The sequence below is a fragment of the Manacus vitellinus genome, unplaced genomic scaffold, assembly GCF_001715985.3.
Source record: "Manacus vitellinus isolate BGI_N305 unplaced genomic scaffold, ASM171598v3 scaffold_91_pilon, whole genome shotgun sequence".
Taxonomy (NCBI): Eukaryota; Metazoa; Chordata; class Aves; order Passeriformes; family Pipridae; genus Manacus; species Manacus vitellinus.
This window is the reverse complement of record NW_021940873.1, coordinates 1,147,353-1,172,425: the sequence shown is the minus strand read 5'-3', so window position 1 is coordinate 1,172,425 and position 25,073 is coordinate 1,147,353. Positions and strand designations below refer to the sequence as shown.

Below are 25,073 nucleotides of genomic sequence, written 5' to 3'. Positions count from 1 at the left end.
TTTTCCCCCAGTATGTCCATGGTGTTTAAAATGTAGTCATCTTCCAATAACCTTACTGTTTTATTAGTATTTGTCATTATATAGCACATGAACATTTCTGAATTTGGCCATTCCTTACAGAATCCTGTGCAGTTCTGCCTTCAAACATGTAAACTTCAAACTGTTCTAGTGCTAGTACCAGGGATTTTAGTAAACCTCTAATTTTAAATGAAATCGCTGCCTGACTTTACTGTGTTTAATAGTAGAGTACCTGTTAGACACAGTATGGCCTGGAAAGATCAACTACAAAATGATTTGTGATTATGTGCATCTTGCATAAAAGGATAAAGGCTGAGTTACGTATTTTATGTTAAACATGTAGTGATTATCCCAAAACTCGGAGGAAAGAGAATCGAAACTACTCTTAAAAGCATAGCTTTAAAGAGATGGAAAAGCACCCATAATTCTCATGACAATGTGAAATTGCTTGAAGATGCACAGCACTTCATCTTCATTAAACTGCTTTTTAAAATAAATACTTGGGGGGGGTATTATAATAGAGGTTTCATTACCATTTCGGGGGATGCCGGTGTGGCAGTGCCTGCTCACACACTCAGCGCAGTTCCGAGCTGGGATCGCTGCCCTCGCACACCGCACTGGTTGCACTGGGAGCAGCAGGACCGTGCCCTGCCCCGGCCGGAGCGTGTGCTGCTGCCCGCGCACGGCCGCTCTGCCCCGCAGCTCTCCTTCCCTCTCCACCTCCACCCCCGCCACCCTCTGCTGCGCTGAACGGCGGCCAGCTCCGCTGCCAGGACTGTCGTGTGGGGATAAATTACGGCCCTCGGCCCCCGGGCTGGACATAACCCTCAGCGTGGGGGTGAATTACAACCCTCGGCCCCCGGGCCGGACACCACCCTCAGCCCCCGGGCTGGACATAACCCTCGGCGTGGGGATGAATTACGGCCCTCAGCCCCCGGGCCGAACACCACCCTCAGCGTGGGGACGAATTACGGCCCTCGGCCCTCGGGCTGGACATAACCCTCAGCCCCCGGGCCGGACGCTCCCCCCAGCTCCCCGCTCCCGCCCTGGCCCGGCGCGGCCCCTCCGCCCGGCTCCGCGCGCGGCCGCCCCTGCCGGCGGGCGGGGGCAGTGCCGGTGCCGGGGGAGGCGGCGCCGCCGCCGCGGCCGCAGAGAGGCGGCGACCGCTCCCGCCGGCGGATCGGGAACGCAGAGCCCGCGCCCGCTCCCGCCGCAGCCCCGCCGCTCCTGCCGGCAGATGATGAACTTTCTGCGGCGCAGGCTCTCGGACAGCAGCTTCATCGCCAACCTGCCCATGGCTACATGACCGATCTGCAGCGGCCCGGAGCCGCAGCAGCCACCGCCTCCCGCGGGCTCCTCGGCCCCGCCTCAGCCTCCCCGGGCGCGGAGCGCCGGCAGCCGCCGCAGCCCGCGCCCCCCCAGCAGCAGCCGCCGCCGCGCAGCAGTCGGCGGGCAGCAGCTCTTCAGCTCCCTCTCCAACGCCGTGAAGCAGACGGCGGCCTCGGCCGGCTGGTGGACGCGACCTCCGCCGTCTCCGCGGCTGTCGGCAGAAAGTTCAAGCTGCTCCTGTTCATCGACGAGCGCACACGGACTGGTAGGTGCCCCCGCATGCCCCTCCGCGCCCTCCTCCTCCCCCCATGTCCTTCCCCCGTCCTCACTGCGGTCCCTTCCCCCGCGGATCCTTTCCCTGGCAGGTGTGGGCTCACCTGGGGCGGAGGGGAATGAAGCTGCGGGTGTGAGTGGCCGGGGCGCCGGGCAGAGCCCCCCACACTCGCCGGGCAGAGGACCCTCGCTGCCTGGCCTCGCTGAGGGTCTGGAGCGCAGCGTTACGATCTGGAAGATGGAGCACAAACCAGCGAGCCCCGGAGCGCCTGACTAGCCGTGAAATCTGTTTTCCATCACACAACACTGAATAAAACGTATTTACTGCCCTGACAAAGCATATCCTGTGTTCTCTGGAGAAATAAAGCACCCGTGTGTAGCGGCAGGTAGGATTTAGGTGTCCTGGGCACGAATTTCTGTGTGGAACTGCGTGTGGTTGTAGCGTTACGTGTGTTAATTCGTGTTTACGAGCAGGTTTGTTGTCACGCAGATTCCGCTGCTTCTGTGGCAGCGTCTCAAATGCGCGTTCGGGTGAAGGTCCTTCAGGGTGCTGAGGACCAGCCCTCGGTTCTACCGTAGCCCTTTCAATTCGTGTGGTTAGGTTAATCAACTTGGCAGGTTTTATTTGGGCTGAGTGTTTTGCTTCCACTGTCAGCATTAAAAATGTGACATTTACAAAACCTGAAACTTGTACATCAGCTCGTTTCTCCTGTGCCTGGCTGGTACCAGCAGGAGAGGTTATGGCTGTTTAAGACCTGTTTATCACGAACGGCTCCAGTGGATGCTGTGGTTTGTAGGAAGGACATATTCTTATTAATCCTTCTCTCATTTGTTTCCATGTGTATTTGCACATCAAGCTGTGAATCGTCTCATTCACTCTTGCTAATTACAGTATAGGAGGTCTTAATAGTGCCTTAAAATATTAGAGTAAAACAAGTATGTTTTTATAACACTGACATCATTCAGTAAGGGATTGTGGGGTTTTTTTTGTGGGAATATTTTATTATCAGCTTCTCAAATTTACAGTCTTACTGTCTAAATAGACTTGTGCAGTTCTATGATTTGATCCAATTTACCCAATTTGCTTTAAAATGCTACTTTAAATAAAATACCTGAAACAAAAATGTAAGCCTTTATTCGTAGCAAATATGTTATTAATGTTAAGATAATATTACCTGTTACAATTTTCAGTTTTTTTCTTCTGTGTTTGGTTTTGTGGTTAGCTGTGTGTGTTGTCTTTTTTAAAAAAAAAAGATTGTTGTATCTGCCAGACTAAGGCAGGCTCTGTACCTACGTCATGGAGATGCATCCATGGACACTGCTCACTGCCTTGCAGAAACATCTATTTATTTCATATTCTACAGTGCACAGATTTCTGCTTGGGAAATTCAATAACTCTATATGTTCATAATGTTTGTTTCTGAGAGATTTTTTCAATGCTTACTGAAGCCATCCCGTGTATTGTGAACGTGACACTTTTTATATATTTTATGAATGCACCCCAAATCAACACAATCTGTTGATAGTGGCACAGCTTTTAAAGCTCTGCATAGTGAGTGCCACCAAGAGCACTCCAGCAGTGACAAATGTGTCCAAGGTTACTCATACCTACTTGCTTTTGCTTTTTTTTTTTTTTTTAAATTTTATTTTTTCCCCTCATAGTATGAGACATGGATACATAAGAGTTCTAGAAAGAACAATTTGTTGTAGTGGCTCTTTCCTCTCCAAGAAACTAGTAATTTTGTAACTGAAGATTATAAAATAAATTTCGAAAAACACATGTATGATCCTTGTGGGTCCCTTCCACCTCTGGATATATGTGTATTCTCATAATACATGCGGGAGAGTTTGTTCCAGACCTTTGGGAGTACCGGTGTCCGTATGGATATGCATTGGTCTGCTATAGTATTTGACTATAAGGGCTAAAATGGAATATGTGTAATAATTCGGAGGGGGGGAAAGGAAGATTGGAACTGGCAGCAGGTGAGTGTCAGTGTCTGGTGGCTCCAGCTCCCTGCACTGCTGTGCAGTTTAACAAGAGGAGGTTCGTAGAGCTGCTGTCACGTGATGCACTGAGCAAACCCTGTCAATAACAAGAAAAACAGCACCAAATCATCTCTTAGAGCCTCCTGAGGAACCATTCCAGCTGATTTATGTTAATCCTGAGAGGAAGATCGTATGCTGGGTGTTTGTTTTTGTGATGCTTTGATGTTTGTCTTAAATTGAAAGTGTATGTTTTGCTTTTGGATTGCAGTTTCAATAAAAATCAAAGGATTTGGGTCTGGATCACACTGAAATCCTGCTGATTCAGTATCCTCTTTTCATCCAGGGTCAGGGGAAGCATAAGCACCTTCATCTGTCAGCAAAGGATATTCTCTCTTACTCTGGCATCAAAGGGACATTTTATTTCTAATATATTTTATTTCTATGAAATATTGACTCATACTTGAAGCCTGAAATTTAGTAACCCAACGTTGTTATTGTGGCTAATGGAATCCTATGGGATATTCTACATAGAAACAAATGCTCAGTTGTTGCTTGCATTTTATAATCTTGATCTCAATGACACCTTTCCTCAATTTCTTGCCCTAAGAGGTTTGTCCTAATGCAAGTCTTGAAAATTACTTTACTTTTATGAGATAGGACAGAGTAAAAATTGGGAGAATTGGCTTATCTGTACTAGTTTGTATATTTTTGCTGTTACCTGACTTCTTAAGGGAAGAGAAAATACAATTGTTGTGTCAAACTATCCTCCTTTCTCAATCCAGCACATGTTAGAGCTGTGAAAGATAATTATTTTCCTACACATTCGCTGAAACTTGCAGCCACATAGAGGAGAGAGCCCTCTAAGGTCTTCTTCTGAAGGCAGGACTGCAAAATAAGATGTTGTCAAAGCCGTTCTACCAACTGTAGCTTTACACGTGCCTCAGTGGCAAGTGAAAGGACAACAGAAAAACAGGCGGAAGGTTGTAGTCAGCTGTCAGAGACAAATCCAGGACAAGTGGTCTTTGTTGGTTCTGGTTCTCCTGGAAGACTTTCTCTTAGTCCGTTTATACAATAAATGATCCTGTCGTCCTAAGGTGGAAGCAAAGAGCCAGCAATCGTTTTCACCAATTATCTTTGAAACTTTCTGTTGTTGCACAACAGCACCGTAAGGAGGAGGTGGCCTGTAATGCAAATACTCCTTCCAATGGAACTGAACTGTTAATTTACATAAGGGCATTGAAAAAGCGGATTTTATTGTCAGGGCTATTCTTTATGCATTTGAATATGACATCTTTTTCAACTGCAGGCGTGCACTGAACAGACCTTTTCAATACCTTAATGTCCAGAACCCTTTTCTGAGTTGACATATCTGATTAAGAACCCTGCAAAGTATTTAAAGACGTAGTGGAAAAGAGCCTGATTCACAGATGCTCTATGGATCTGTTGGCACTGGGGAAAAGCTTCAAGAACCACTTGTTAGGTTTAATGATGATTTGATGTGGCAGAGGACAATGGCTGTTTTACAGCTTTAGGGATCTTTGTTGATAGCTTTACAAATGGAGGAAACTAAGAAGTGAAATAATTTGTTCAAGGTCATCCAGGAGACTAGTGACAGAGCTATATTAAAACCTAGACAGCTTGCTTAACCTTTTCTTTTAATTCTCATTTCCTAGTTACTGCTCTGCACTAAGTGTCTAAATTTTCAGCTAGATAAGTTTATTTTAAAATGTTTTTCATTTTCTCAGGAAATAACCATTTTGTTCTGTACACAAAAAGTACTGAATATTCAGTGCTGAATAAACAATTGATTAAAGGCCATACATCAGTCACAAGGTGCCAAAATGCTGTGTATAGATTATTATCTTTATTAAAAGCTTACGTGTAATATTTAGAAAGCTGTTTCAATATTGAAAACTAATCATCGCTTTGTCTGTCTTGTGCTTTAAAGATTGAATATAAAACTTGTTGGCAGTAACGATGAAACTATAAAAAGTATCAAGTTGGAAAATTTTTTTCTTGTATTTTTAAGCAGAAATATGGTTAAAAGTCTCAGTACCCTTTTTTTTCCCCAGAGGATTACACATTTCTTTCAATGTCTACTGCCTTGGTAGTTAGTCATCTTGTGATAGGCCCGAAAGATAATCCCCAAATGGCTGGGACAAATGCTATATGAAGAGCAAACTTTCTGTTTTAAAATGACTGTCATTTATGGGCAAACATTGCTCATCATGAATGTTTTTAATATGAACACTATTGTCATAGTGCAGAAAAACACTGGTTTGTGATACAAAAATGTAATAAAGTGAGCAGCATGAGTTTCTTAGGGGTTTTTTTTGTGGTTTGCTTGGTTTGGGTTTTGCATTTACTAGAAGGTGGGAAACAGCTTCAATTAAAAATACGTGTGTGATTGTTTTATGTAGGATAACTACCAAACAGTTTGCATGAATGTACTGCCATGAGAATTCTTTTCGGTTTGTTCAGTGGTTCAGTTGTGAATAACTAATTAGTATTTCCTTACTCCAGTTGGACAAGAATTCTTATTTCTTTTATTTGATTGTAACACATTGATTTAGTAAATGCGGTTTTTATTGCGTTCAGTGTAAGTTTTCTGTTAGCAAGTTTTCCAGTTTTAGGAGGTGTCATCTGATTTTAATCATGCATAAATGAGGGTGAGTGCTTTGCCAGAGCACTCTCCAGTCCTCTGGGATGACTCTGGAGAAGGACAGTGTCCTTGCCAGCCTCCTGGCAAGACAGAGCATCCTGCCACCAGGATAAAGGATAGAGCCAGATGTGGAATGGGGAGGGAAAACCAGGGTGTGGGTAAACGGGGAACTGCTACTGATTGAAGGGATCCCTTGGCAGGGGCTGAAGGTGAGACACGTTTGGAGGCAAGGCCAGTGGTGTTGCAGAGGAGTAAGAAGTCTGCTTTTTAGAAGAGTCTAAGCTCTTAAAACTGACCAAATGGCCAAATGTAGAGTGTAAGGAGAAGGTAATCTTGTTAATAGATGTACTTTTTATGGGAAGGAAAAAAAAAATACACTAGCTCAGTTTGTTAAAACTTGGTGCAAATAACATCAAGGTCAGGGATTCAGTCTCCTGTATGGGCCATTCACTTCAGAGATGGACTTGATGATCCTTGGAGGTCCCTTCCAACTCAGAATAGTCTGTGATTCTGTGATATACTAAGTTGCTTTTACTAATTTAAAATGCTAATTAACAACTGTGCCTTTTGCGACAAGAAACTCCTAATATTAAAGTAAAAGTAACCTTGCCTTTGAGATAACACTGTAATCTTTCAAGGAGGCAACAGGTTCCTTAAAACCCCTGAAACTGAGCAAGGGGGATAAAGATTTTACTTTGGTTTCTCTTTGATTTCTGCTTTATATGAAAATTTCCTGTTTCAAAATTATCTTTTTGAGACAATTCAGTCTAACTGTAGTTATGGCCTTTGGATGGAGGCCCTAGCACTCCAAAAAGGAACTGGCAACCAGATTTTACATGAAGACAGAGCATACTTAGCTCCTTACAAGCAGGTAATTAGATCAGCACTACTTCCCAGCACACACTTCAGTTTCCAGCTCTGCATTAAGGGCTCTCTGCTTTTGCAATCAAAATAAAAACCCAATTAAAGGAGAGATGCAGGCACATGTGTCTGTGGGCTGGGAGGACACAGGCACACGAAGGAAACCACATGGGTTTCTGCAGAGCAAGGTGAGGTTTATCCTGAGCTCTGTCTCATTTACTGTGAAAGCAGCAGTGAAGTTTAGCTCATTGAACTGTGTCACTTGTTCTTCGGCCGTCATTTAAATTTTAGGTGCCCACTGGCCAGGGCGTGAACAGCAGGAGGTGCAGCTGAGCTCCCCGCAGTGTGGAACATGGTAACAACCTCAACGTGGAGTGCACAGCAACCTCCTGCAAGTTGTGTTTCATGTCTGTTCACTGAAACAGCCAGCTGGTACAGCACCAGGCAGTGTGTGTGCTGGTATTTTAAGATGATCCAAGATAAAATTGCTGATTTTTTTTCTGTTTATCTACAGTTCTGTCGTGTGTAATATGTGGCTATATTAGTATAAATAGCAAAACACACTATGGGATAGAGATTACCTCTTTGACTAGATAGAAAATTTTAAAAAAGCTCTTAGTGGGAAACACTTTGTCCTCCATACTCTGTGTATTTCTCTATCTAAACAAACTCTTACAGGCTCTAATGTTATTTTAGGCCACTTAGTGTATATGAGATTCTGATTATAGATTTGGACAGATTCTATCTCTTGTCCTCCTCCATCCTACTCATGTTCCCTGTGCTCAGGATTCAAGTGAATTTTTTCTTTTCTTCTTGATCTTTGAAGAGACAACAGAAATATCTCTGAAACGTAATGAAACCTATAATAAAATGTTTAGTTGAATAGGTTGTATTAGAAAAAAAAAGTTTGCCAATATTTTCTTCTAAAGTTTGCTTTCACAGAAAGTAAATGGAAAAATTGGCAAGGAAATAATGGATTTTAGGTAGGTTTATTTCAAAGTAATGAGACTGAAGTGAGAGTTAAAAGGAATAACAAACTGCTTTGTAGACTATAGAACCAAGTAAAAGAAATTCTACTTACAATCTATTCAGAATTTGATAATGGTTTGCCAGTAGCAAATTATAATCTGTTGAAAGAATAGATTATTAAAACCTATAATATTAGGCTTCTTATTGTTCATCTTGAAAAAGTGTGTCTAGAGGACTTCTTGTATTCTGAGTTGTATCTGTTTTAAATGGATGTCATTTGCCATTCTGTAATGCTGTAGGGCACTGGAAGACTGTACATGTTTTTGTTGAAAGCATGTTTCTCCAAAAGACTGATGCTGACTATTCCCACAGTATCCATATGTTCTTAAAGCTGTGACTTCACCATATGCAGTTTTAGTACTCAGTTCTTAATAGCACCATGCAAATCATAGAAGAATTTGTATCCAATACCACATAATTGTATTACCTTAGCTCTCGGGAATCTGCTTTAATATCATTGAAATAGGCTGATGTTTGAGATTTTTGTACATTTGTAGATAAGATACACTGCAACCTGCATTTAAAAACATGATAAGACCTTAGTGAAAATATGTGAGTATGAGGTTCTGTCTGAGGAAGAGACTGACAAACAGTCAGGTTTCCATATACAACCTCCACAGAAGGATTCTAGACCTGGTTGGATGAACACAGCAGAAAAGGGTAATTACAAGTAGGTGGAAAAGTTGTCAAGAATGGAAAAGAGTAAATTGGCAGAGAGAAAGCAGTGTTGTAGATGACAAAAAGTGAAGCAATAAATTATGAAGTAAATGTTACCTGCAATAATGGTACTGTTTCCAAAGATGAGGCAACTCACCTTGTGGAGTGAAAAAATTGTGCAATGAGCTGATAAGACTTCACAGCCCTCATTGGTGAGAGGGCAGCGTCATATCTTGGGCTAGAATGAAAAATGCTTGCTTGATTGCACTGCTGCCTTTGCTAATTAAACAGCTTTATCTGTGCTGAGTCAAACTGATCTTCTCATAGAAAAGCTTGTGTGCTTTCAGCCAGCCAGCTGGAGGGACAGGTATTCATGAAAACATGAGCCGCAAACTTGTTTAAGCTTTTGCAAAAAGCATAAAGACTTTGCTGTTTTTGCTATACCCACTGTCACCACAGGTGTGTCCCTACCTGGCTGACACTCAAATATTAATGAACTGATTCTAACAAAAAGTTGGTGACTAGGGTTTATAGATTTGCAAGCCAAAGTGATGGAAATGTTTCATTCAGAAGACACTGACTCTTACATCTGACAAGGCTGTTCCTGGTTTTCCTTCAGGTGTCTTGAGCAGTGCAGGGTTCCCCTCAGCTGGAGCTGAGGCCTGGTGCCTTTGGATGTGTCAGGGAATAGTGAGGGATGTGTGAGGCTCATGCTGTGGTTGTGGCTGCCCATCCATGAGCATGCTGATCAGGGCTGCCAGCCCATACCTGCTTGCTCCTTTTGGAATTGCAAATGTCGGTGGGATTCATTTAATTAATAGATTGGTCCAGTAGACAGTACTGAAGAGCGTGGAACTCCAGGTTTTTAGAGCCTGGGTTTTTTTGCACGCTGTAGTTGTCTGTGTCCTTCCTGTGTCTCTGTGATAGGAGCAGGTAGAAGGGGATGTGTAAGTGTTGTGTAAGTGCAATTGGGAGTGGCTGTGAACACTGTTCCCTTAATTTTCACCTCTGAACACCTGTGGTTGCTGGGGCTCAGCCCACTTTTTGTAAGTTATTGTGAGCTCCTCATATAAGAGGTGGGGGCAGGAAAAGAGAAATTAAGGACTTAGTCCCAGCTGTGCAGAGAGAGGCATAAATGGGCTTTCCCTATTTTCCTTTTTAAACCCAAACAGCTCTGAGAGGTTTGGTGTCTAATAAGTGTGATGAACTGTTTTTGCCCCTCATCACATGCCACCATCAGCCAGCCAGGTGGTAGAAGTTTTTAGAAAAGGCAGGTTTGGTACAACCATTAAATGCACTTTCTTTTAGTTGTTTTTTTTTTTTTTAATAGATGTTCCATGTTTGACCTTGCTTGATTAATCATTTTGTCTCTATAGCCTTATAAGTCAATTGGATATTGGTGTTTATAACACATCGTATACACTGATTGCTAGTAGGAGTTATTAAAAATACACACATTTCTTTGAATTTTTATCAGGTGATTAAAAAAAATAAAATATTATCAGAGCCCCATATAAAATACTTTAAATATTTTCATTCTGTTCTAAAGCACTCACATAAAGTGATTTTATATAAACTTGTAGATTTCTTCAATTTAATGAATTATTTATTTTTCTATCTTTTATGTTATTAAAATATTTCTATATTTTAAAATGGAAAATGGATTAAACAAAACTGATATGACCTTTAGGAAAAAATGTTGCTATAATTTCCTGTCTTAAACCCTATTTTTTAAAAATATTACTTCTACAGAAATAAACTGTGAGTGACTAAACATTAGGGAATCTCACAATGAATAGATGAAAGCACAGAAATTGTTCTTTAAAGAGGTGATAGGTATGGTTTCCTCATAAATATTGAGCATAAACAGTCATAAATCAAACTATCAGCAATATGTGCTGCTTACTGGAGAGCTCCTGCAGATCATAGAGTCATTGAGGTTGGAAAAGCCCTCTCAGCCCGCTCAGTCCCCCCGGTGCCCAATGCCCACCTTGTCCCCCAGCCCAGAGCTCTGAGTGCCACATCCAGGCCTTCCTTGGACACCTCCAGGGCTGGGGACTCCAAACCTCCCTGGGCAGCCCCTTCCAGTGCCTGACAGAAAGAAATTCCTCCTGATATCCAACCTGACCCTCCACTGGCTCAGCTTGAGGCTATTTCCTCTTCTCATGTGGAATTAATTAGGAGATAATTATTTTGGTGTTTGTTGATAAGGCGTAAAGCCTGTGGCATGACTGGTAATAAATCCCAAATTACATTTGTGTGTGGATGTGTCCCTGTCTCTAGGAGTAAAAGTATGCTCATCCCAGTAACTTTCTGAGTAGGAATTTCAGAACTGAGTGCGAGTTTAGATACTCTCCATGCATATCTGAAAATAAAGTGGTTCTCTCATGCAAGAAGTGCTGCTGTCTCCCAGTTTTGACCTTGCAAATCTTAAGCTGTTTATGAAACATTGACTTTTTTTGTTGAATTGCCCGGTTTGTAGGGCCTGAAATCTGCTAAGCTACGTGCTTACTGCTTTCTGTTGAGGATTGTGGCAGATGCCAAGATCCTTTATTGTGATAAGATTGACTTCTTGCAGGAGAAACCAGGGGTGACTGTATGGGGGAGATAAAAACAAGCCTAAGGAGGGGGGAGGAAACAGAAGTTAAAATGCCTCTTTTTTTAGTGTTATGATTTTAAGGGAATTCCAAAAAAGAAAAAAATTGAAGTTTTCTATCTTAAACCCAAAGTAGCAACTTGCCCTTCCTGTGGTGTGTGTGTAGATAGCTCCGTGCCTAACTTCAGGTTTGCGTTGTTTAACCTCATTTCTTCTTTATTGCTTCCAATTTCTTACTAATAAAACTGGTTATAATTCCACTGAAACAATGCAAATTTAGTACATTAAACTCCAATATGAGATCAGTCACAGTATCTTCAGTCTCACATTTGGTGAACTTGGATGGTTCCAGAGAGGAAGGTTCAGCACCATTTCACCACGTCTGAGTTTGCTTCAATGGTTTTGTTTGTGCTGAAGATCATTTCCAGTGAAAGCTCTTTATGTATATGCACACTTCATCATGGTTTGTCATGAAGAAAGTTTTAAAAAATGTCGAAGGTTTCTTTCTTTTGTAGGACCAAAAACATTATTATTAGAAAAGCCACCATGTCAGATTTATGATTCTGAAAGTGTGATACAAAGATTTTATCACAAAACATGATAAATATGTCTGATTCCACTGTGTGGCAATAGCGTTAAATAATGTGCTGTGACTACAGGACTTGTTTTACTTAATAGTTGTTGTCTCAGCCGTCCACTGTTCAAGGTAAATAAAAATCCCAGGGATATTTTTAATTAGGAAAAATTATTTATGAAACCTTTGTCTTTGAACTGATGACCAAAATTATTTTTCCTTAGCCTTATGTAATTGTTGCATACAAGATATATATTAATAAATGGCCATAGTGCTTATAGTAGTACTTCTAAAATTTTAGAGTAAAAGAATTTTAAGTCTTTGCAATGAGGTTTAAATACATGGGCATTACACTTAAAACAACAACAACAAAGTTCCTTTTTTAGTAGTGTGCATAGTGACGGATATATTTGTGTGTATGCACACATGAGTATAATTTCTTTTTTTAAGAAGAATTTGTAGGAATTTTCCCTGATGAGCAAAGTCCAGATAGAAAAGAATTTGTGGTTGTAGTTTTCTTGCTATTGGATTGCACTGGAATAAAAGGAGGCTCTTCCATTGTCCAGTGAAAAGTCACTCAGCTATTTTGGAGACGGGTCTCACGAGAATCTCTTGTATGGGTTGTAATGCAGAAGGCATGGGATTTAGAAAGTTGTTATTTTGTGTCAGGTTGTACTTTACCTAAATTCTTTTAGTGGGACCCATGTTCTAGGATTTTTGTGCTGATTTATTTCCTTACTGAGGAAGGAATGTCTGGTGTGCACCAGCAGCAACAATGTACGCAAGGGTAAGATTAATTTTCCTGGCAATAATAATATGATAGAGGAGTCAAGAGAGACACTGATATAATTAATGTTTAGGTTTACATTATTTCTATTAAAGTATCATCCTCTGGATTGGTCTTTGTTCATGATTGTTGATTTTCTGTTTTTTTTCTGAATAATGTGACCCATTATAAACACACATTTAAGAACCCCAAATCCTTGGCTGTTGGGTGGTGTATTGATGACATATCAGGTCCTAAGTGGCCTTCAGAGTAAAATGCCACTTCACAATAAAATGAGATGTTATAGTGTGATTGTTATTGTCCAAATCCCTTGGTGATAATGTCCACATATTTCAAGAGCAGTGCTCTGGAAGGCTTTCAATGTAGAGTAAACATACTCTTATTCTGAAATCCAGGCTGCATGTGGTTTTGTATTATAACAATATAATTAAATCTGTATTTTATTGTTCGCTATGCTTGAGGTAGCTTGTTACTGAGCTTTTTCCTGAATGTTTGTTAGTCACTTCTTGTTTGAGGGACCTAGAACAATGAACTTATGATGCTTTCTGTGGAACAGAGTTCCAGTGTTGGTTTCAGCCTTTTGAAAAATGTGTGGCAAACTGCTGTCTGTCTGTCTGTCTGTCAGGGCAGGAAGAAGACTTTGTGTGTGCAACTGTTTAACAAACACCAGTGTGAGGTTTAGAGCACCTTACTTCATTTCAAGGCTTTTTCCAGTTTGTGAATTTTCAGTTGAGTGTTTGAAAGGAAGAAAACCTAATCGATGTCAAGAAAACATTTATTTTCGAGGGTCAAACAGAAATTCTTAAAGAGAGAGCCATAACTTTTCAAATATGTTATCAGGGTTGTTTGTACTCAGAGCTCTTACCTAATGCATTAATGCTTAGAACTTTTAAATAATTTTTTAACAACTCCTTTTACTGTCCTCTTTTCAATTATTTGATGAAGAATTCAAAGAATTGGAAAAAATTTCAACCTTGGTGCCTTTCTCATTGCTAGGATTTTTGTTCAGAATGACTCAGATATTCTAACATCAAATCAAGTTTGCTTGCAGGTTTGTCATAGCACTTCTGCAAGTCCTGAAGTTGCACAAAATAGCCCCGGAAGAATAAAGGATAATAAAGTTTTCATGTATGATTTTTATCTTGCGATCAGAACGAGTAAGCGTCAACTTTTCATGCTGGGCCATCGAAAAGATGCAGTCATCTGAAAATCTGTAGCTTGGACAAGTAATGAGTAATCATCCTATTACTATGACTAGTAGGTTTAGAATATATTACAAAATTATTTTTAAAAATGTTAAAAGAAGCAAAAAGAAAATTTGAGTAAACAAAAGAGAATTTTTTAGAGATCAGAATACTTACCATATCCTGAAATGTGTACTGTGCAGAATTTTGATTTACTAGTTGGATTCTTCAAAATTTTCTGTTTTGAAGAAGTATTACAAGAATAGAAAGGCACGTTTGTATTTCTTAAATGAGTCTATATTTTAGACTGGTTTTTTAATAGATGACTAGAAATTCTTTAGACACTGGACTCCTCAAGATGGGAAGAGAGAATTTTCACTTTGGGGACTTCAGCAAATAACTTTCATGGTGGAAAATAGGATTATGTGTAATATATAAATCCAAGTAAATGATACTAATCAGCAAAAGCAGCTTGTTGTAATACATGGTTGATCAAAGTCACCATCTCTGCTGCATGATTGAGTTGTGTACTGTGACTGGTAATCTCATAATCTTGTTAGCAGACAGGACTAATTTCATTTGGGGCATCAAGAAGAGGAAGATTAACATGCATGTGTGTAAAGGTGTGTACATCTCTATGTCTCTCTCTGCAGTAAATCAGGAATATTTTCCTGGAAGAGCTGTCCAAGGCATAAAATTGTTTTGCATAACGAGAACAAATCCTTCAGTTTTGTCTGAAACATTGCCTGAAAACTCAGGGTAAAAACCCGTGACTGTAAGACTGGTAGCAGTTCTGTAAGTCTGTAAATGGAAAATAAATCGATTAGAAACAGCTTTGATCAAATAGTTAAAATTATAAATATTCAATCATCTTTAACACACTCAAACTTCTATTTAGATTCTTGTATTCAGGACCTGCCTATGTAGCTTCCTTTATTCTATTCAGAAAGAGTAAGTTGAGTTTTTTTCTGTTGAAATTCAAATTAAACTGGGGTAAAGCGATGCACAGTTACTGTCTTTTACAATTCTCTTTGTCAGCTGTCTCCACTAATACTGTTACATATTTTGAGGTCACTGTGTAGTCAGCTTAAAAATGTTAAAAAATCACACCAAACTTCTAGAACTATTTAAAAGTTGAAATTTTTATTTAATAAGAATATTTCACAACTTGCTTTTGTTTGAATCAAGCATCACTGAAACTGTTTGGAAAGGGTGAAGAGGAAAACTCCAAGTACCTGTTTTTTTCATGTCATTGTCTTTTTTTTATTAGCAACTTCTAATCTGACCCTTCGTGTTGAACCCAAAATTGAATGTTTAGGGTGAAGGTACTGTGGAGGCTTTGAAGTGACAGTGAAAGATATAAAACAGTGATTAGGCACATTCTGCCACAATTCCTGGGTTTTACTCTTGTACTTTTCCACTTGGGCAGTTTAGGATCTGCATGTGATAGTAGTAATGTTTTCAAGAAATAGCGTGGTTAGACATGAAATTTTTACTACTTGTTACTTTGTAAAAGAGCTGTTTCAAACCACTTCTTAGGGATTAGTTAATTCAGAGAAGTTTATTGCTGTATTAGGCCAAATGTAGAGTATTCAGTGGAGTGTTGCTGTGGATCCGGCATAGCTCCGTGTCCGGGGAGAGCTCTGTTCCATGGTCATCCTGACACTTGTCACAGCTTCCCTTCCTACGAGCCATTAGCGATCACCTGGGGGTCTGTTACCTTTCAAACCAACACAAATACACGTCAGGATGTGACAGTCAGAGTCCGCGGCCAATTTCCAGCTGGGAAATTATTTTCCTCTTCACCTTCCTTTTTTTAATAGAGTCCTCATATGGAAAAGCTGGAAGAGAATCGAAAATTTAATGTAGATTTTTACCTCAAGGAATTGTCACAGAATGAAGTGTAACAAAATTCTTAGTGTACATTACAGTGATTGCCAACAAATAAAATATTTGCCATTATTGAAACACATTTCCTCGGAAGTACCTTTCTGACTTCTAAATAAAGTATTCTTGCAGCTAATGCAGACATTATTAAAAAGTCCCCTCTGCAGGATTTTGGTAGGATAAATGTGTTTAATTTTTTTTCTTTTTCCTTTTGAGAAATTGTACGTCTGTTTACAGCAGTAGCATCTGTTTGTAAAAAAATATATACATCAAATGATGGAGACTTGCAATTTGCTTGTGGCTTAGCCATTGACAGATTGCTTTGCTGGATTTTTTTTTTTGCTTTCTCCTTCTCGTCCTTCCCCTCTTCCAGTCTCACACAGAATGCTTATCCCTTTGGTCCTTAGCTCTTGATGATTACAAGTACATGGCCTTTTGTGAAGAGCATGAAGCTACTTTGCTTCATGGGCTGGAATAAATTGTCCTTGGTCAAGCTGTAGAAATGGATTTTAAAATTTTCATCATTGATTACTGATACACTCAATTCATCATTGATACACTGAAATACATTCAGTATCTGAACGTCTTATTTTTTTTCCTTATATTTAAATTACAATATGAACTGCATTTTGATTGTCATAATTCAGAGTTCTCTCCTTGTGCACTTGCTGTCTGTGTGAAATTAGCTTTTCCTCTTTAGCAAAATGTATCAAAAAAAAGTATCATCACTCCTGTTTCGTTAGAATATTTATTCATAAGAACCTATTAATAGCTCACATTCATGTTTCTCTTTATCCCAATATCTACTCTTTCCTTAAAGCCAAAATGGCATGCCAAATTTTCTATTATGATCTTGGTGTATAAAAGAATAAAACTAAGGAAATACATGTATAGTATTTAAAATTAGACATTGGTTCAGATGTAGTAACAACATCTTGTAGTTTCAGTAGTAAAGCAGACTTTGGGAGCGATTTGGTCATAGTTTGTTCCCTGTAAATAAATAGCACAATATCTAATATTCTAAACCACTATTTAGTGCATCACAAGTACATCGGAGGAATATTGAAACCATATTTTCATAGGAAAATGTTTGGAGTTTGCATCAGCTTCCATTTTTTCATGCCGTTTTCTTTTGCATGTTTTTAGCATTGCAGCAATTCAGCTTTTGAGAAGACAGATTGAGCAAGTGCTAAATTTCTAGAGAATGTTGTAGAGTGCTCATGGAGAAGAAATATCCATTTGTTATTTCACATTTTTCATCTGACTCTGGATTGTGATTAAGGACAGAATAATATGGAAGAAGTAATAACACTCATAAGCAAATGCTTGTATTTTGCAGTTAAGGCCAAGAATTACTGGGGAAGCAAACTCTGATGGCAGACTGGGGAATGCAGTGAACAGCTCATTCACCTTGTCAAAAATAGCAGAGCTTTCCTGAACCTGTTATTTGTTACTGGGGTTTGCTTGAGTTGTAGGGCACAGTGTTACCAATTCCAAAATAAATCAGGAACAGGATGAAATTGAGAGTTGGACAGCTTTGAGTAAGGCTTCAGTTCTGCAAGGATGGGCAGAGTTACTACAGATGATAATTATGGCTGTTCATCAGGTATTGACCCAGGAAATTACAGAGAAACACCACAATTTACTTGTAATAAGTATAGGAATTGCAGACAAACCTATATTTGCCTTTTTGGTTTTTAGTTTTCTTACAAGTCAGGAATGCTTTTGGTGAGAAAATGTAGGGAACTCCCAGAAATCTCAATTTATTTTTTTTTTTAATTTAGCAATAAAGAATTATGTGAATGAGAAATTCCATCAAATGAAGCATTTGGACTTAAATCCTGGTAAGAGATACCTGCCCAACTGAGCCATGTTCTCTCTGTATATACAGAGGAAATAAAACAATTCAGGCAAACGTGTATGAGCTCACCTAACTGGAGTGGGAGCCATAGGGAATTAGAAACTGCCTCACAGGGCACGATTCCAGAATCACAGAATCACTGCTGCAGTCACAGCTTCGTTTGAGGGGGGCTTAAAGGGTAACTTTCTTTCATAGTTATAAAATAATAATTAAAAAAATATAAACTATTGTAAAGCAGGGTAATACTTGAAAATGTAGGAAAATTAAGAATTTATAATCTAATTAAAAATTTTTGAATTGCATTTCATTTTTTCTTTTTAAATGCTTTTTAAACTTACTGTATATGCACCAAGATTGACTTTTAATAGCTTATTTTTAGTAGATTTTTTATTTGTGGGACACAGTGACGTTCTACAGATTAGTGGATGTGCTTTACTCTACAAACGTGCTTCTGTAAAAGGAAAAACCTGCATCTCCTGTACACAGAAAGCAAAGAATATCCTCTCTGCATCTTGCCGGTGTCGGGGAGGAGCTGTGGGGCCGGGGAACACGCGTGGGAGGGGAGTTTTCCGTGGGCAGGGGCAGGAGGCGGCTCCCGCTGCGGCAGCACCGCCACCACCCCCGGGCTCCTCGGGAAAGAGCAGCGGCTGAGTCACGGCGCTGCCCTTCCCCGTGACAGGGATTTTCTCTAAGCTCAAATGCATTCCTGTGATGATTAATTTTTCGTTTTCGGAGAACCAAACCTTAGAATTTATACAGACGCATCCTTATTCCTTTTGATGGTTACTGCTATTCCCTTTCCCCCCAGGATCTCGACTCAGACTTCTGCCGAAATCCATGGATGAAATAAAACACATCGTCATAAAAAATGAGTGGAAATTTCCATGTCCACTAATTTTATGCAAACAATTATATTTATTTAAATGTAAAGTATTTGCCTTCTACTCAAGTTATTTTTTGATACAGTACAAATATGAACATTATATTAATCACAAAATCTTTACCAGGCCTGGAAATTCAGAAGACGGATCCAAACCCCAAACTTCTTATGATAGAATTGCTTTGGATAAAAACCTCTACTTTAGAAATGTAGCAAATCCGTTCCAGTGGTTTACTACAATGGAAAAGGTTTAGCCTTTGCTGTTCGTCAACTATCAGGAAGTCAAAGGCACCTCTTCTGAAGTGTTTCTCAAATGATAATCAAAGTGAAAGAAAAAAACCTCCAAAGGCAAGATTCAGAATTGCAGAAATTATAATAATTAAAAAAAAAAAGGCAAAATTATTTTTAAAAGCCAAATGAACAAAATATGCCCTTTGCTACCCAAAGCCCTTTAACATTTAACATGTGAAACACAAGACTGAAGCCTCTTTATGATTACTCCACTGAAAATTCTGTGTTAGTATTTATGTATTTAATTCTATGTTTGCTAGATGCCCATGAGGATAAATATGGTTTGCTACTCGTTCTAGATGTGTCTGAAAAGCAGCAAAGAAATAATGATAAACAATAATTCAATGCAGAAATTGTTCTTTTTGTTTATTTTGAATTCGACCACTTTGTAGACCGTCACTGTGTCCCACAAATAAAAAATCTACTAAAAATAAGCTATTAAAAGTCAATCTTGGTGCATATACAGTAAGTTTAAAAAGCATTTAAAAAGAAAAAATGGAATGCAATTCAAAAATTTTTAATTAGATTATAAATTCTTAATTTCCCTACATTTTCAAGTATTACCCTGCTTTACAATAATTTATATGAGCACTGGGAGATGTCTATCCTCTGCAAACACTGGAAATTAATCATGTTTCTAGCGTGAAGTGGAAGGGATTTGTTTTTTATTCAGAAGAAACCCATCAAACAAAAAATAAACTTATTTCTTTATCATAAAATATCTTACAATATCTTATAGATGCTTTACTGAAACTGTTTTTCTTTAAAAGGCCAGAGATGATGAACAGCTGTCAGAATCTTCAGGAGGTGAGAAGTGGAGAACGGAGGAAGGTCAGGCTTGCCTGTGTTTTTGGGAGGACAGCAGTTGTTACACACTGTTCAGGCTCTTCATTGCTGTGTCGCTCGGAATGAAAGGAAGAGTTGAAACATGTATTGCTTGTATTACACAGTGTGGCAGCTCTTAGTTCTTGTTGCCTTGATTCCTGGTTTTCTGTTCTCATGTGTTCGTTTTTCAGTTTTGGAACTAAGTGACGTGACAATCCGTGTATAGGCAGAATGACAAAAATTGAAATGATTTCCAGCCATGTGTCCCACTGTTTGGAAATCGTTGAGGAGGGGGGTGTGTGCACTCATTCTCATCCCTTCAGAGTCTCCCAGGGCATCTGTTGCCATGGCACATGCATTACAACCTTGCTGTAGAAGCCTGACCCTGCAAATCCTGTGGTTTTTCTAATTGGTGCTAGCATTCTATCAGGTAGAGCTGACCATGTGGAAATCAAACGCTGAAGTCAAATGTCACCGAGAAAAAATATTATTCCAGTTCAAAACAAACACAAAACCCAGCCAAAAGTCCCAATTTTCTGCGTTACATCCGTGCAATGAGTCCAGTTGCTGTTGAGCAGCTTTTCTTTGTGCTCCTGTTTGAAGTTGTACCCCTGCTCAGCAGGTAAACTGAGCCTACCTTTTTTCAATTTATAGATTTTCCAATGCCTGATCAGTTGTTACTTTTATAAAATTCCCCTTCTCACTGCACTTGCTGACTTAAAATGCTTTTCTTAATTGAATACTTGTAAATTATGAGGGAAATTATAGCGGTTTGAACATACCTTGGTGGTGTTGGCATTTTAAACAATGTTTTGCAGGGATCAGGCATGAAGGAAAGATCTTAGTGTTCAAGATGGTGCTAATCTGACAGGCTTTCTAGTTATTTTAAAACGTGCCAGTTGGGAAGATGTTTTGGGAAGCTTAGAATGCGATCCTGAAAGACTCAGAGGATTACAGCTTTAGTTTGTTTTCTGTACAAGTGTTTAAATATTATCTAACAAATTATTCTCGCTCTTTTTTCATAAGCTTCCTTGGCAAAACTGACAGAAAATTCCCCATGCTTCATGCCCTTTTCTAATTTAAGTAATTAATCAATTGGTTCTGAGCTGATTGTACATAGCTTGTAAACACTCACTTGCTCTTAGGATCTGTTTGGTACAGTAAGATGTTTAATGATGAAAGAATTGACCAGTATATTTATAAGCAACTTCAATTCCAGATAAATTTTCAGTGAGAAATTATTCAGACAGGTTCTGCTGACTGGTAAGATGATGGGTTTGATTTCTGGGTCCATTTTAGATAAACAAGTGGCAGCAGACAGACAGTCTGAGCAAATGTTTTTTTGCCCCTGGGGCGGTCAGTATTTTAGATTCAGTTCGTCAGTAGCAGTGACATTATTGAAATACAGGTTACAGAGAGTAATTTTGGGCTGAATAATCACAGACTTATTTAATTTCAGTTCAAAAAGGCAGGCATGAAGAAATTCCCCGTTGTTTACTGATTGAACATCTTGGAGTCAAGAACTTTTATTCTTCTTTCAATTCCTGAGCGTATCTCTTAGCTTTGCACTCGTATTTTCTTTGTATTGTCTTCAGATTTGGTAATTTAATGAAAAAAAACTTAGTAAAAAAATATGAAAAATTTAAGCTTTACTTTTTGCTCTCTTTGCTCATAAGTCTTGCAAAATCTTTAGCAATTTCTATAGGTGAGGTGTGTAAACACAGCCTTTTGGTATTTTGTTTTTGTTATAATAAAATTCTGAGAATTAAGCCCTTTGGATAATTCTGTAATGTATCTAATAGTGCAGATAGTGACCTCAGAAGCATCCTCAAACTATCTAGGAAGGAGTGCTCATCTCTAAATCAGACAAAATCTTATTTAGTGATGGAAACTGCTTTAAATCCCGTGAGTAATGAAGACAACTTGTTGAATGTTCTGTTCTGATTAATTTGTCTGTGTTCCTATTAAGAAGGCTTCTACTTCAACTGAGCCATCTCTTTCAACGTTGCAGATTGTTAGAGGAAAAAGTTTGTACCCATTAACATTAGGAGAACTGAACCACACCTTGGGCACTAAAGCTCCAACCAGTATGGATGAGTGACCACACGGAGCTGTCTGAGGTGTGACACTTTTTGGTATTACAGTTGCAAGGAACACAAAGTGGTATCTATGAGGAAAGGAGGGGTTTATTATTTTTATTCCATTGAAAAAAAAATTTATTTATATATATATATATATGAACGATGCAACATGACATAACATAGTATAATTGTATGCTTGTACACTTTGACAATTTTGGGTGCTGCTCACCTCATCAGTCACTGCTGGGACAGGTGTGGACAATGAGGTGGTGATGGATGTGAGCATGGCTTGGTCCCACATGCAGTGCCCTTCCCCATCCACAGTGGCTCTCCAGCTGGGGCTGTGCTGCCAGCAGAGCTGCTGAATAATTTCAGTCTACATCTGCAAAAGGAAGGGAGCCAGGGAGGACTGCCAAAGCCAACATTATTGGGTTGTACTTGGCCAGTGTACCACTGAGGAGTACATAAAATGATTTTACAAATTATTTAACAGAGAGTGGAAATATGGAAGTAGAAGAGATGACAATGAAAACATTTTTAGCTGTACTTTCTGCGGGGTGTTCCAGCTCATTCAGGAAGACCCTTTGCTGACAAGAACTGAGTGGCCATTCCAGCTTGTGAAAGCACAGTATGGCTGGCTGCAGCAGTCCTGCTCTCAGCAAGATGTGCAACGTGTTCCAGAGTGTCAAAAATCCCACTGAATCTCACACTTTCTGATGCTTCAGAGAGAAAAACTGTTACCACCCTTACCTGCGGATGAAGATGAGCCAGCAGTGTACCCATGTGGGCAAGAAGGCCAATGGCATCCTGGCCTGGATCAGGAACAGTGTGGCCAACAGGTCCAGGGAAGTGATTCTTCCCCTGTACTCAGCGCTGGTGAGGCCACCCCTCGAGTGCTGTGTCCAGTTCTGGGCCCCTGAGTTCAGGAAGGACATTGAGGTCCTGGAGCAGGTCCAGAGAAGAGCAACTAGGCTGGTGAAGGGACTCGAGCAGAAGTCCTATGAGGAGAGGCTGAGGGAGCTGGGGCTGTTCAGCCTGGAGAAGAGGAGGCTCAGGGGAGACCTCCTTACTCTCTGCAACTCCCTGACAGGAGGTTGTAGCCAGGTGGGGGTTGGTCTCTTTTCCCAGGCAACCATCAGTAAGACAAGAGGGTGTGGTCTCAAGTTGTGCCAGGGGAGGTTTAGCTTAGATATTAGAAATAATTCTTTCCAGAGAGGGTGCTCAGCCATTGGAACGGGCTGCCCAGGGAAGTGGTGGATTCTCCGTCCCTGGAGGTTTTTAAGAAAAGACTGGATGTGGCATCAGTGCCATGGTCTGGCAACTACAGTGGTAGTGGATCAAGGGTTGGACTTGATGATCTCTGAGGTCCCTTCCAACCCAGCTGATTCTATGATTCTATGTTAACAAAGGCATAGCTTTAAACAGCGAGTGCTACGTCCTGGTTGTAGTTCATACAATTTCTTGAATAATTCCCTTTTGTTAAAGAATAACAGTGATCAAGTAGCCAAAATAGATGTGGATTTTATTCTGAAGATCCATGGTAATTTTGGCTTTGTTTGTTTGTTTTATTCTTTAGGGAAAAGTAGCTTGACCAAAGAGAAATTGTTTACATATGTGTATGTATGAAATCACGGCTGATAAGTGGAGGTTGTGTCATGAAGAGACTGAAACTATTTTTCTGAGGGAGTTCATGGTTCCTTTGCGAGAAGCTCTGTCTTGAGAAGCTGTCGGACCAAGGGGAAAATCTGTTTTTTTTTTCAGTACTTTAAAATAAGGCTGAGAGGTGTTATTTCCAGTCTCTCCTAGCAAACTACTACTACATGGCTACAGGCTAAAAACTGAATTCTCGCCTCAACTTCTTTCCAGAGTCTTCCCACTACTAACAATCATTCAGCTTAACAAAATGGTTTGGAAAATACATGTCGAATTTTACCTTGAAGATAAAAGCTTCCAATAACATTCGTGTTCAGATGGATTTACTGTATGTGCAAAGATTTTCTTAGGCCATTTACAAGCAACATTCTTAGCAGTAAAGCAGTTGTCCAAAGTCAGGTTGGTAAAATACTAAGCATTGTTGGGAGGGTCTGAAATACTGCTAATTTGACCTAATAAAACTTCTTTTCTCCACTGTTTGGATGTTGGGTAGTGTAAAAAAGTTTTACTTGAGACTCTGAAGACAGTATCTTTATTCTGTATTTAGCTCTCCCTTTCTGATTATGTCTGGGTTTGTCTCACTAGCTCATATTCCCTTTGGGGAATAAAATGTTATCTAAAATAAGCAAGTTTCATGCATTGACCTATATAACACATGCACAACTCCCACCAGCCTTCCAGGCAGTTTGTTTAAGAGTTAGTTTGGATCAAATCTTAAGTTGTTTGCTTTTACTGACATCCTTAATTTTAAATTCCTTCCTACGCTGTTAGAATGTGTGAAGGTGTGTGGAGGAGATGATTATGTAAAGGACAGTGATAGAAGAACAAACACCAACAAATACATTTGATTTTATATCTAAAAATCAGATAGAAGTTTCTCCTGTTAATAGTAATGTTCTTCCAGAATAGGTTTACAGAGAAAGCGGAGGCAAAATTACATCTCCTTTTGAAACACTTTATGGTGGAGTTTCCTGGGTGTTGACATACATTTCCTTTAACCCAGTATTTTTCCTTATGTAAACAATATAAGTACATGCTTCAAATGTTACTGTAGACTGTTCCAGAGACTCTAAATGCATGGAAAATGACTGGTTAAAAAAAAAACCCAACCCAACATCTTTAACTTGATTCTCATTATTGCATTCAACTGAAAGAGAGACTGTTTAGGTACATAAGTCACCCTAAAGGTTTGACTGTGCGTTGGTATCTTACAGAGCTCGTGTGTGTTACTTAAAGGACTAGGCTGGTATCAGAACTTCAAAAGCTGTTTGTTCAATGGTTCTGGGGAAAGGTAACATATCCCTAAACACTCCCAGTAGCCCTGAAGCCGTAATGAGCTGATGCCTTCTGAAATGAGTGCATTTAAGAAAGTAAAAATAGAAATTTGTCATGCTCTTAACTGCTTTTATTACTCAGTCTCTACTAGTCTAACTTGTGTTTTCACTAGCCAAGATACAATGACATTTATTATTTTTTCACAGGACAGTTTTTGACAGCAAAATTTATTCGCAGTACCAGAAGGCTGTTTTTGACTTTCTTTAATGCTTTTTCTCTAGTTAACGTCAGCATTTGATTGATAATGTATTTAATAAAGGACGTTTGTTTTAACTCCCAGGTTCTCTAAGCAAAGGGAAACTCT

General features: G+C 39.6%; 1 protein-coding gene across 1 annotated transcript in view; it reads left to right on the top strand.

Moving 5' to 3' along the window:
* The first annotated feature begins 1,320 nt into the window (after window positions 1-1,320).
* The window catches only part of SYN2 (synapsin II), a 180,219-nt gene continuing 156,466 nt past the window's right edge, over window positions 1,321-25,073 (top strand). Inside the window, exons 1-2 of the mRNA XM_029965206.1 lie at window positions 1,321-1,612; window positions 2,111-2,195. Coding sequence (XP_029821066.1) covers window positions 1,321-1,612; window positions 2,111-2,195 — 377 coding nt within the window. The remainder of the gene's footprint in view (window positions 1,613-2,110; window positions 2,196-25,073) is intronic.